Raw genomic sequence first — 13329 nt, 5'->3', positions numbered from 1 at the left:
GTTAAAAGGGACTTGGCGGCAAGTGGGAAGCGGATGTCCTGAGTGCACACAGGCACAGGAACAGTCGCTCCGAAACTTCTGGACACTGCCTCAACCGTGGCCTACGTGGGACGTGAAGGAAGCCCCGAGGGACACCGGGGCCGTGCTAGTCGCCCGTGGGGCCCTTACTGGTGGTCAATCTGTTCTTGCCGCACAGCTATGCTGCCCTGCTCCTCTAGGAGGTTCTCGCGGGAGGCCGACTGCGCGGGGTCCAGCTTCTTCACGTACGCCGCCGGCACGAAGCCCTGCCGGTCATTCACTTCCACCTTCCACCAGTCCTAAGGAGACAGACGGACAACCGGAAGCATGAATTCCCGAGACCGAGGAGGCCTGTGCATACGCACGTGTGTGTGTGCGTGCGCGCGCGTGCACACACACACACACACACACACACACAGGCACAGCCTTGACTAGGTCAGGAGGATCCCATGACAGTGTCAAAGTCACGTTCCTCAAAGACTATCACCTGCCAAGCACAGCGTCACAAGAAAGCTGCGACAACACCCAGCATGAAAGGCAGTCCTGTCACTCTCCGGAACTGCACTAATCGTGTGGCCACTAGCCACACGTGGCTGCGTAAATTTAAATAAATTAGAATAAAACTAAATTTAAGAGCTCCATTAACCACATTTCTAGTGCTTAATCAACACTTGCGGGCACAGCCACGGCAGAGCCAGCACACACAGCAATGTCCACCATCACGGTAAGTTTCTTGGGACAAGACAGGCTGAGAATCAAAAGAAACACAAATCACAGATTTCCTCAAACGCTCACGGTCAGGGTAAAGGAGGGCTGTACGAGTAAGGGTCGTTGATGGCGACAGCAGCCATCTCTCCGGCCTCGACTGGCAGCTTTTGTGATTCATCGGACAAAACTTATGGCGTGCCACGTACCTCACTCCCAGTCACTATCAAACCAGCACAGGTCAAGGAAGGGAGGCTGAGGACCCGGGAAGCATTTAACGTCGAGGGCTTATGGGGTGACATCACGGCTGCCGTCAGCTCTGCTGGAGCCACACGGTCTAGGTTAAGAACCTGCAGCTACGAGTTCCAGAAAAGCAAACTCTGGTCTAAGGAGTAGGAATTCCTCCTAGATGTGTGTAATCAGGAAAAGCAGCCGCCGTCTAGAGTGGGAGCCAGTGCACTGCCCCCAGGTGTTGGGCAGACGCACAGATTACCTTCTTGATCTCCCACGAGATGGACCTGTATCAAGGGGGAGACTGATGGGGTGACTCTGGTCTCTCCTCAAATTCTAACCCAGGCTTGGTCCAGACACAAAGACCCACAGAAACCCCATCGAGCAAAACCGGCGGTGCTAATAGAAACAGACACAGGACCACTTCTGACGCCTTGCCTTGTTGGTGCTGTTGAGCAAGGTGAGAATATCCCCTTTCTTCATGGTGACCTCTCGAGGGCTCTTCTCCTGATAGTCGTAGAGAGCCAAGACCAGCTCCTTCCCAGTCTCGTCATCCATGGGGGCCACTTGTTGCTAAAAATCCCAAGGAAGGGCAAACCCGATTAAAGGATGCTCATGGTATGTCACAGAGCACAAGACAGACTCCGATTTCAACTCCAACTGGACCAAATGTCCCAAACATAAGTTCATGAGAGTTCTCCTCTAAGCTACCAGTAAAATCTGATTCCAGAACTTTAGCTATTCTGAATCTTAAACAAAACAAAACAACAACAAGAATCTCATTTTAACCCGTATATACGTCTTTGTGTCCCAGGACGTCGCAGTGAGGCCACCAGAACGTAGCCTATGACTGTCACACGTGCTGGAAGGGCCAGGGCCCTGCAGCTTCCTGTGCCCCAGAAGGGCCCCAGCTCACCCGGCATGACTGAGCCTGGTCCCGCAGAGCCTGGATGCTGCTGCCATAGGCGCTGAGATCTGACATCAGAGCTTCGTGTTTCTTCAGTAGAGCCTGAAACCAAAGTCACAGATGAGCCGAGCGCAAGGAGCTGGGACGCTCTGGCCACGCTGCCCCAGTGACCCGCCAGCGTCCCGAGACGCACTTGGTTACACGCTGATTTCATCACCTCCTGCTCCACGCTCTCCCCCCATTTCTAATGAACGTCAAACGTGGAGGGCATACTCTATGTGATTCACAATACTCTCTTTTCTCCCTGCCTGTTCGTGCCTCTGCGGGGCTGGGAACAGACAAGGAGACACAAGGCACAGTGTCGTACACATGGGGAGCCCACTACCCGTCATGAGAACTCAACAGCATCCGCAAACCGAAGCGCGCCGGGTACGTGCCCTCCCCGTGGCTGCTACTCTCCCTCGCCACGTGGGGCTTCACCATCGCCTTCCACCACCACTGCCCAGGCTCTTCAGTCCTCCCGCCCCGTCTCTGGGCAGAATCCGGTTTGCTGCATCAACATTCAGCTACTCCGCTCACGCAGACTCGCAAGCTAAGAGGTCATTAGAGTGCCACCAGCCCTTCGTGAGCAAGATGTCAGAGTTTGACTCAAAAATGCAAAACATGGGCTCATGGACATGTGTGCGCGTGCATGAGGAGAGAACAGAGGGACAAGAAGAGAAAGACGCTCGAGGTAGGAGGTAGTCTCCGCTCTCTCATGGCCAGGCTGAGTTTCCACGGTGGAAAGTAAACAGGTTCTAAACTGCCCTGAACACCGACAACACAGAGGCCACACCCGCCGCACACGGGCACTTCCCAGCAGGGCCCCGCCGCGAGCCCCGGCAGGCTCCTGGCGCTCGCTCACCTCCGCGGAGTCCTCGTCCTTCCCGTAGTCGGTGCTGCCCACGATGGGCTCCTTCTCCCGCATCCAAGACTCGGCCTCGTTGGCGTCGGCGAAGTACTGCTGGGCCTGCAGGGAGTCTTCCAGGTCCTGCCGCCGCTGGGAGGCCTTGGACTTGAGGGACTCCCACTTCTGGTTCAGTTCACTGAGCTTGGCTTTCACGTCCTCGGCAGCAAAGTGGCCTGGAAGGGAGGACAGTGCAAAGGAGGCTGCCAGGGCGCCAGACAGACAGACAGACAGGCCTTCCAGGCGTCCATGGCCCCTCGCTGATGCCGCCGTGGCGAGCCAGGCCCCTTAGTCCCGTTTTAGGAGGTTCGGGTCCCAAACTTCTAAGCGATCTGCTCTATTTTTGCCTCCTCGAGCCATGATCTCCAGCCAGACCCTACGAAGCAGATACCCCAACTGACACCAGGGCCTGGAGCGCAGACACATAAGGAAAGCTTAACAGTGCCACCCCCGGGTCCTCACTGAGACACGCACCAGGCTGTTCCACTCTGTCCCCTACTTGACCTCAACCGACCCTCACAGCGAGGTCAGGAGGAGGCCCTATTACCCGCATCTCACAGGTAAGACGTTCAGAGCGGGAGGACAGGGTCTAGTCGAGGGCACACAGCGAGAGGACGGAGAAGATCCTCGACCCCGCAGTTCAACCTGACTCGAGTCCACACACTTAACCACAGAAAGGACGTAAGGACAAGGGCACAGCGCTCCCCGGGTGGCACCCTCTCACCTTCCTCCACCATGGCGTCCCCCTTCTGCGTGACGGCTTTGATGCGGGGCTCGTGGCCAGCAATTTCTGCTTGGAGGGCCTGGTGCTTCTTCAGCAGATTCTGGACGCCAATCAGATCTTTGCCTGAAAGCAGAAACCGCTCCCTGGTCACCCAAGCCATCAAGGGCAAAGTCAGCCCGGTCGTTCTTCAGGTTCCACCAGGGTTCCAGTTTAACTTAAACTTGACCTTCCTTGTTCTGACATGCACCTCCTTAGGCTAAGAGAGTAGAGCCCCTTCTCAGACTTGATTCTTATCTGGCGGAAGCAGACTGACCTCTGTTGGTGGACGCGGCGATGGGCTCTTTCTCCCGAATCCACGTCTCCTCGTCCTCCACATCACGGAAGAGCTGCTGCAAACGCAGGGAGTCAGCCAGCTTCTGCTTTCGGGCGATCATGGGTTCTTTGAGCGCCTCATAGCGAGCCACAAGGGCTTCCTGCTTTTTCTTGATGTTTTCGGCGTCAAAATGGCCAGCATCCTGAAACTGGCGGGCCTGAATGGTGATGCCATCAATTCGATCCTGGGGACAGAAGAGGACAGAGGCTTGAAAGCGTGGCAACTAGGTTCTGGACGGATCCGATCCGACTTCAAGGGTCGTTTGATCACATACAAAAATACTCTTCCCAGCCCGGGGAGCATTTTTTCTGCCATCTCCTCCCCCCATTTGGGGCTCCCAGAAGGCTCTGTGGGAGGAGTTTAACCGGAGAAGACGGAACACGTAAGGCCACCGAAGCAAAACCACACCTTTCATCCTTCCAAAAACAAGTGTGGTCTCATGTCGCCTGCCGGTCTTCGTTCCCATTTCCACACTACTGGCCTGACGAGAGCCCCCAAGTAACCCTCTACCTGGTGAGCGGCCACGTCAGCCTCCAGCAGGGCGTGCTTCTTCTGGAGGTTCTGGACGTTGGTAAGATCTTTGCCGTAATCGTCTGAAGCCAGGTGACCCTCCACCTCATACAGCCACAGCTCGATATCCTCGACGTTGCGGTTGAACTGCTGCTGCTGGTTCGCCTCGCGGAGCTTTATCCCTGGTCAAAGGAGCACGTCTGATTACCTAGCTGTTCACGCAACAGCTGTTCTGCCAACAGCACCCACCATGACGGCACCTTACTGAGCGACTCGGGGTCAGGACCGCAGCTAACGCTTCGTGTCCTTCACAAAGGACAGGCAGTGAGATACGGACTTGGAAGTTCCGGGGGAGAAGAATGTCTGAGAATTACTGAGTGTCCTCGGCTCTCAGCTGAGCCTCGATTTTCAGTGAGAGGACCCAGTCCAGTCACGGCCGGGTGACCAGATCTCCCCCTTCTGACTCAGGCTCCCCCACTCACCAGCAACGTCTACCGCACGTGCCCCATCACAAAGCATCGAAAACGCACAGCAAGTAACTCCTGCCAGGACATGAGCCTGCGTACATCTCCGGGCCCCCCTTCCCTCGGTGCTGTAAGTCCCTGCACTTAACCGGGAAGGGATGTGGAAACCCCCAGCCTTCCTGTCACGACCCAGGGTGACACCTCCTCTCACCCTTCAGTTCAGTGGCTTCCAGCAACTTCTTCCACAAACTGATGACCTCATTCATCCGAGCGGCTACCTCATCCTTGGCGTAGTGGTTGACATCAATCAGCTTTTGCCCTGCTTTCTCCAGGGCGTCAATGCGGCTCTGGTTGGCCGAGAGCTCAGCCTCAAAAGCCTGATGCTTCTGTACTTTTCCTTGTAGGTTGGATGGGTCCTGCCAATAAAAGGAAAAAGGGGGTTCTACCTTGAACCTGAGCATGGTCAAGCTACCCTGTGTTACCTTCATACTTCTCTTATTGGCAGGGGGTAGAGGTAGAAAACCATCTACGTTAAATAGTGCAGTTTTGGGGATTCCCTATTTCTTTCTTTAGCTATAATTTATCTGAGAGCTGCCTTTAACCTCCTAGCCTGACGCTACACCGCAACGCTGCAAGACGTTACTTTATAAGCTTCATCTGTGGCAGTTTTCATCTTCTCGTTGACCCAGCTCTTGAGCTCATCCGAGTCGCGGAAAAACTGCTGCAGGTGGAAAGAGTCGGCCAGCTGGGCCCGGCGACACATGGCTCTCTCGTGAAGGGCGTTGCGGCGGCTCAGCAGCTGAAAGACAAGGAGCCACGTGAACCTCTGCTTCCTACTCCCCAGGGATTTCTGGCTCAAGAGCCTACATGGCAACACACGTCCCAGAAGGGAGAGCGGGGGACCGAAGGGAAGGCACGTGGGGAGCCCCGGAACGCACCGCATCTCGGCGGGTGGCCACGTCGTCCATGGCGTAGTGGTTGTTCTGAATCAGCTTGGTTGCAAACTCATCCAGCGCCTATGAGGGAAGAATCAGGGTCCCTCGCTGGTAACCACACAGTGGCACAGCGTGGCCTCGTAATGACTGACCGGTCACAAAACAGGTCAACGTTTCTCCTTCACTTCTGAGCGTCTGCTTGACGGTGTCAGTCAGAGCCAGCACTATCCCGCCAGCTCCCTTCCAGACGGGAGACGTTTGCTATACCTGATGTCAGGACACGTCTGACAGGATCAGACAAGGGGCACAACAGGTCAACGGCCTTCCAGTTCCTGCATCTAAGAACTGTTTTCCAGAGGAAAACCTCTCGCATGAGCTCCAACTACTTCTACTCTTTACTTAAAATCTTCAAAAAATAAAATTAATCTCTACACCTAACATGGGACTCGAACTCATGACCCCAAGATTGCACAGTCCGCTGACTGAGCCAGCCAGGCGCTGTGAACTCTAACTACTCGCAGTGGAAGTGAAACGTCGGTGTGGAGGTTGACATCACGAGAAGATCTCGTCCCGTGAGCGACGACAGGCCTCCTGCGAGGCCGAGCTCTGCCACCACGGTGAGGGCTGCAGCTGAACCCGGTCTTGCGGGTCCTCTGACATGTGTGCCCAGAAACCCTCGAGAAGACAATGGACTCTGGGTGGAACCTGAGGATCACCCAAAGCTGCGACAAAGAGAAGGGTCTTACTGTGATCTTTTCCTCCTGGGCGCTGAGGGACTTCTCGAAGTCCTCGTGTTTCTTAAGGAGCGCCTCCACGCTGTCCAAGGAGTCTCCCAAGTCTTCGTTCAGCAGGAAGGCCTGGAGAGAGAGACCGAAGCGCTCAGAGAGATACCCCCCGTCCTTTCTCCCTTAAGGCTTTTGGCCCGCAAAGGAGAGGGTGGCCGGAACACACAAACAGGAGATTCTACAGCTTTTAAACTCGCAAGATCTCTTCCAGAAAGCCTAACGCCCTTTTGATTCCCTCAACACTAATCTAATGAGAGGGTGACCCCCGAGCCCGGCGGCGGGAAGGCAGTGGCGCTGGGGATCCCTCGGCGAGCCCTCCTCTCCCGATTCACAGCCTCAGCGCTGATGACTTCCTGCCCGAACCAAGCCAGCCGCCCCAGCAGCAGACGCCAGGGGAGGCCAGCGCGGCACGTGGGCCGTACCTCCTGCTTGCTCATCCAGTTGTCCACCTGCTCGGTGTCGCGGTAGAAGAGCTGCAGGTCCATGCACTGCTCGTACTGCTGCCGCCGCAGCTCCCACAGCTCCAGCAGCGCGGCCCGCTCCTCGGCCAGGATGCTCAGCTTGGGGGGGGGGGGGGACAGGAGGGCCGTGAGGACAGGGCAGGGCGGCCGCCCACCCCCACGTGGAGTTGTCTAACCCTCACGCTCATCTTCAGGCCTGTTTTCGAGCTGGCAAAAGGGGGCAAGTCACAGGCCCTTGTGTCTGCCACGTCACGGGGAAACACGCAGACCCTGAGCGGCGTGCGTGCTCACGCGAAGCAGAAGAGGGAACTCCAGCTCGTCTAGAATTATTTTACTGCCACGTTATCAAAGGACATTAGGTCAAAATGCTAAGGAAACTTCAGGTGGCAGAGGAAGGGCATCTTTCTAAGGGCGGGCAGCAGGAACGGAGTCAGGGGTCTCTGCGGACAAACGTCGACTGGGTGGGTGTCCCGTAAAACACGGGCAGTGAGCAAATGCCCCAGACGGCATTTTTAGGCCCCAGAGTTGACAACAAGTGTCTTTGGAATGTCTCTTCCTAGTGTGCACAATCTTAAAACATCACTCTCCGTGTTCCTCAGCTATCTGTATACTCCAATACCGTGGCGTCAACTAAAGAAGGCAACTCCTTTGGCTCCACTGCTAACATGGGACTCCACTTCCTGCAAAGTCCTCTTTCAGTAGGGGATGGGTCACAATCGCCCCAGACGGATGGGACTTTCCGCCTCCGATCACACAGGTCTTCTTTCTCAGTCCCTCAAGGAGCTGCCCCTGCACTTCCCAGCGCAAGCTCTGGGGAAGCTTCCCGCACACCATGGCCACGTGGCCTGGGCACTCCAGGATGGGTTAAGAGCTCTCAGAGGCGCTCCGCTGAGGAACCTCTCCTCGCTTACCTTCTCTCTCACTTCATCCGAAGCATAATGCCCAGCGGCCAGCAGGGCCTGTCCGGACTCATCTGCAGATTTAAAGCTGTCCTCGTGAGCGTCGATCTCACCCTGCAGCGAGAAAAGGCACGATGTATGCCAGCAAGGCTGACTTTCACACAGACGTTACAAATCAGGATATCCCATCTCCATCCCACGCTCCCTAACATCAGTCTGGGTTACCAGCCACAAGGGCACCGTTTACTGGGAAGTCTTTTTGCCACTGACTTCTCAGGCCACCTCTGTCCAATCCTACCACACTGCCATATGCTCGAGGGGTCCGAGCCCTGTCTTCTGTTCCGCTGGGGTCTCTCCGTCCTCCTCTGCCTGAGGAGTAGCTTTAGGATTTTATAGTACCTGGTAGGGAGCTGCTTCCCCTGGTCCCACCCCGTTCTTCAAAATTGCCTCAGCTGTTTTGAGAGTTTTTTTTTTTTTTTTCTTTCATCTAAATCAAGTTTAGAATCCGCTTGTCTCACTCCGGAAACAAAAACCTGCCGAGTTTCTATGTGGAACAGCACTGGGCAGACAGGTCCTAGGGAGAGTTTTTCTACCTTTACAAAACATTGTTCCAGCCACACGAGAGAAGACATTCTCCTTTTCTCTTTCTTTCTTCAGTCTTTCAACAAAGCCTAACTGCCTTCTCCACAAATGTCTTCCAAAACTTTTGTTATACATATTCCCAACTACATTATACTTTCTGATACAATTATAAGTAGCATTTTTAAAAAGTTATGTTTCTGTTGCTGGTATATTTGACATTCATATATTGACTTTTTTGTATCTACCACATTAAAGCCTCTCAGAAGGCTTACAGTAATAATTTTTACAGTCCTGTTTCATAGTGCTTTACAAAACTGCTCAGCCATTCAAAACCTTTCTAGGTAAACCTATTAAGAGCCCATAAAACCAGTTTTCTTTGGAACACAGCTTAGGAAAAAAACAGAGTAAGAAATTTAATTACACCAAATATGAGACTCAGCATTTAAATGAAGACACTGTTTAAGACGGTACGTGACTGATGCACACAACAGTTACACCTCCATCCTGCTAGGGTGAGGTCCTCACTTTCCCAGACCAGCTTACTCTCCTGACATTTAGCCCACTTCGCCATCTGTGAGAAGCAGGCAGAGCCAGTCTCCAAAGGCAAAACCAACAACAATCCCCTGGTGAGAGCCACCGGTGGACAAAGTTTCAGCCACCTGGCTGTGAGAGTCCCATCCTGATGCCTTACAAGCTAAGGCCTTTCCTTCTAGAAGATGTTGGAGACGCTACCTTATGCTCCTGATGCCTGTCCAGCAGGGCTTCCGCCCCGGCCACGTCATTGGCGAGCTCATCTGCATTGATGAGGGCTTTCATCTCAGTCACCCAGCTGGTCAGGTCGCGGAAGTCAGCAAGGAATCGCTGAAGCCTAGAGAAAACCCAGGTAAGTCGTTAGATGTTCCCAGTGGAGAGCCCGGATGAGAAATGCCTTTCTAATAAAGCTCTGAATTCTGTGCTCAGACAACTCTAGCCCTGGGATACAGAGGATTCTTCAGTCTGACCATAAAGGAGAGCAAGAGAAGTTATGAAATCAATCCTTTAAATCAATGCTTTAAAATCTAGGTTGTGTCCACTACTGTGATTCCCCAATCTGGTCCCCTCTCTCCAAGTTCCTTGTCCTTCCCCAGCTCCAGCTCTGGTGAGGAATTAGCATCCTTTCATTTCCTAGTCCTTGATTTATTCAGTTGTAATGGTATATTCTTTCCACTGGTGCCCTGATCGCTAAGGAGAGATGCCCACTTCTACTGGTCATAATGCAGCAATATAAAATGGAAAGATATTCACAAAGTCATAAATACAACACACACACACACACTCTCTCTCTCTCTCTCTCTCTCTCTCTCTTGGCCAGTCTCCAAACACATAGGTCATAGGCAGGAAAAGGCCCGTCGCTGAGCCCGGGGAGAGGTTTCCCACCTGTAGGAGTCGTTGAGGCGGGCGTGTCTCTCGGCGGCCAGAGTCCGGATCTGCTCCCAGTTGGCAATCAGCTCCTCTCGCTTCACTTGAATCTGCGCGGCGCTCAGCGGGTGCGACTGCTGCAGACGGTCGGCCTCGGCGCACAGGGCTTTGACCTGGAAACGGCCCCCTTCAGACTGTGCTCACAGCCCGCCCCCCCCACGCTAACTCAGGCATGGCTGCTTTCTGAACCCACCTTGTCCTCCAAAGCAGCAAGATCTCTCTCCAAACCCTCGTGCTTCCGCAGCAGAGCCTGAACGCTTGCCAGGTCGCGGCCAAAATCATCAGAGGCCATTAACTGCTCCTTTTCCTTAATCCAGCTGATCGTCTCATCCACATCCCTGTGGGAGACACCAGGGCAGCCATTTACGGTGACCGTCTAGAGTTGGGGATGCCAGACCCCAGGCAGCTCCAGCATCTTCTTGGCATGTGCCGAATCCGGGACCTGGTCCCCCAGGTGCATGCCCATGCCCCGCAGCCCGCCCCGGCTCAGTACCTGTTAAATCGCTGAACCTCAGCCGCCCCGAAGAGCTTCCCCTGTCTCTGCAGGGCCAGTCCCTTCAGCCGCTGCCAGGCCGCGTTCACTTCGTCCTGCTTGGTCTTGATGGTTTCCTCCTCGGGATGCTGCTCCTACATGAGGGAGAGCAGAGGCCGGCCTGGGTCCTGAGCCCCCAGCTCCTCCCAGTCTCTGCTTCGGCAAACCTTCATCTTTCCGAAGAAATACTGGGTTTTTGTGTGAAATGAAGCCAAGCTTGTATAAAACTAGCTTCCTGGGGCACCGGGACATCTCAGTAGCTTAAGTGTCTGACTCTTGATTTCGGCTCAGGTCATGACCTGGGGGTCTTGAGTTCGAGCCCCCACGTCAGGCTCCACACAGCCTGTTTAAGAGTCTCTCTCTTCCTCTCCCCCACCCTCCCCCGCTGGCTCTCACTCTCTCTTGCAAGTAAATAAATAAATAAGTAAACACAACTGGCTTCCATTTCGTCTTACCTAAAAAGGGGAGAGTCATTATCTATCCCTTGGAGTAGATGGTGAGGCCATAAAGCAGCAGAGGTCATCAGTACCAAAAACCTTTACGTTGTAACAACACCTCGGCCGCTGTGGGGTGGCCTCACCAATGTACCCATGCCTGCCCAAGTGCTGGGAAATCTGTTATTTCGAATGTTCACGAGCCCATCACGCGTTCCTGCCCACAGATGTGATCTTCAGGGTCTGCTCCTCCCTTCAGACTGGAGCTCTCTTTAAAAGCATCCTTCCCCACCAACCACATTTTTTAAATAAATGTGGTTTAATAAATAATTAACTCAATAAATAAATTTATTTAATAAATTTAATAAAAATGTTTTTGTTTTAATAAAACTAACACGTAAAGTAACAAATGAAGCATTTCAGGGTTCTGGGACCCATCTGTGAGATCTCAGGCTTGGCCTGACCACTCTTCTCAGCACAATCTGAGGGTGCCCCGAGGTTCTGGGGCAGGGGGTGGGGGCTCACTTTGGAAGGTGAGGTATTTCTGAGGAATGCTGGCTCTTCATCACTGGCCAGAGAGGGAACAAGTACCAGCCCTGAAGCAGATGCATACATTTAAGATTTAGAGCCCCCAAATCAAGTTTCCCTGAAAGCAAAAACTAGTTCCTGCTGCTGGACATCTGTGGAGCGCTCTGACCCCCGCTGCAGACACAGAGGAGAAAGCGGCAGCTTAAGGAGCTGGCACACAGGCAATGGGGAAAGGTTCCATTATCCCCTCTTAATGGCTGAGCCGCCAGGGGAGAGCCCATTCATTACCGGGTTCCCCAGGCTCCCAGGAGAGCAGGCCGGTGTCCGTGGATGCGGGCCAAGCCCGAGGCACTCACCGCCACGCCCTCCTCTGGGAATCCTTGACACCAGCTGCAGCAACCCAATAAAAGCATCGCCAAGCCCTACCCGAAAGTGGGTGGAGGCAGCAGATGAACTCTGCCCTTCCTGCCCGTGGCCACAAGCTAGAAAGCAGTTTCTACCTTAGGAGTAATCAGCACTGCTGCCTTACTTAGATCTGAGCAAAACTCTCACACAGGCTTACCAAACCTCGCTCACTCAGAAACCAGGGAAGTGCTCATCGAAGTTTTCTTCTGGGGCCCCTTGGGGGGGCTCAGTGGGTGAAGCTCAGGTCATGATCCCGGGATCGAGCCCCACATCGGCCTCCTTGCTCAGCACTGAGTCTGCTTCTCCCTCTCCCATGGCCCCTGATTGTGCTTCCTCCCCCCCAAATAAATAAATGAAATCTTAAAAAAAAAGTCATTGGAAAAAAAAAACAAACATAAAATTTTCTTCTGAAAGCATCGGAGAGTTCTATCAGGACAGGGAAGGTATACAGAGCACGGCTGCCTACCTGAATGAGCTTGGCAGCAAACTGGTTCACTTCATTAACTCTTTCTTCATGGGCAGCCATATCTGTTTGAAACTCTTCAAATTTCTTCTGTAAAACCTCCACGTGCTCCAGGTCCTGGCCCAGCTCCTCAGAGGTCACAATCGCTTCCTATTCGGGGACCATGAGAGAGCCAGAGTCACCGACCGACACTTGGAAACAACAGCGCCCAGAAACGCAGCTCGCACTCTGCAAACCCGCGCCCGGGACGCGTACCTTGTCATTGATCCAATCCATCACGTCCTCACACTCGCGCAAATACTGCACGAGCTTCTGGGCCTGCAGCAGTTTGACTCCCTTCTCCCGCATCTTCTCCAAAAGCAGCTCCCACTGGCGGTGCAGCTCCATCAAACGAGTCTGCGGGTTAGAAATCAGCCTCAGAGATCACAATCGTTTCTATGGGATCTGGCTCCTCCACAGACTTCCCACAGGTCAGAAACCCCACAAGTCAGAGCTCAGAACAAGTCTTTCTAAAGATAATGCCCCCCCCCCCGAAAAAGATACTTCTCGAAAGGAGAGGAAACCAGAACTCTTGAGAACAGGAAACAGTAGACAGCATACAGTGGCTCCGGAGATCTTAAAGAACAAAAGAACTGACCTTCACAGGTGGATTTTGATTGTGGTTTACTTCAGGGGATTATATTCAACTATTATCGATATTCTATTGTTTATAATTAATGTTCTTAATAATGAGGCATTAAGTGGGATTCCTGGGTCAGAAGGCTACTGTGGAAGGAGAGAGGAGGAAATGACGTGGAAACTGAGCAGAAATCCCTGAAGGGTGTGCTCGGAATTTGTGGAGGGAAAGAATGAAACGAGATCCTATGGGCACCGTGAATGCAAAGAAATAATGACAAGGCCCAAGTCAATAGGAACACCTTCATATAAAAGGAGAAGAGGGCACCTGGGTGGCTCAGGTGATTAAGGGTC

At 53.5% G+C, this 13329-nt stretch overlaps 1 protein-coding gene across 16 annotated transcripts in view; it reads right to left on the bottom strand.

The window, feature by feature from the left end:
- Positions 1–13329, bottom strand: part of SPTAN1 (spectrin alpha, non-erythrocytic 1) — a 61157-nt gene that overhangs the window by 30028 nt on the left and 17800 nt on the right. For all 16 annotated transcript variants that reach the window (XM_045082530.1, XM_045082526.1, XM_045082528.1 and 13 more), the window contains 19 exons: positions 12616–12756; positions 12364–12510; positions 10492–10625; positions 10192–10336; positions 9957–10111; positions 9273–9408; positions 7971–8072; positions 7021–7158; positions 6560–6670; positions 5817–5894; positions 5522–5677; positions 5090–5294; positions 4415–4596; positions 3845–4088; positions 3532–3654; positions 2766–2983; positions 1871–1963; positions 1393–1527; positions 169–317 (listed from right to left, as the gene is read on the bottom strand). In XM_045082530.1, the coding sequence (XP_044938465.1) occupies positions 169–317; positions 1393–1527; positions 1871–1963; positions 2766–2983; positions 3532–3654; positions 3845–4088; positions 4415–4596; positions 5090–5294; positions 5522–5677; positions 5817–5894; positions 6560–6670; positions 7021–7158; positions 7971–8072; positions 9273–9408; positions 9957–10111; positions 10192–10336; positions 10492–10625; positions 12364–12510; positions 12616–12756 (2792 nt within the window). The remainder of the gene's footprint in view (positions 1–168; positions 318–1392; positions 1528–1870; positions 1964–2765; positions 2984–3531; positions 3655–3844; positions 4089–4414; positions 4597–5089; positions 5295–5521; positions 5678–5816; positions 5895–6559; positions 6671–7020; positions 7159–7970; positions 8073–9272; positions 9409–9956; positions 10112–10191; positions 10337–10491; positions 10626–12363; positions 12511–12615; positions 12757–13329) is intronic.

This window comes from Mustela putorius, unplaced genomic scaffold (assembly GCF_011764305.1).
Source record: "Mustela putorius furo isolate JIRA1106 unplaced genomic scaffold, ASM1176430v1.1 tig00000596_pilon_pilon_pilon, whole genome shotgun sequence".
Lineage (NCBI taxonomy): Eukaryota > Metazoa > Chordata > Mammalia > Carnivora > Mustelidae > Mustela > Mustela putorius.
The sequence above is the reverse complement of the archived record's forward strand: the minus strand, read 5'-3'. Positions and strand labels throughout refer to the sequence as shown.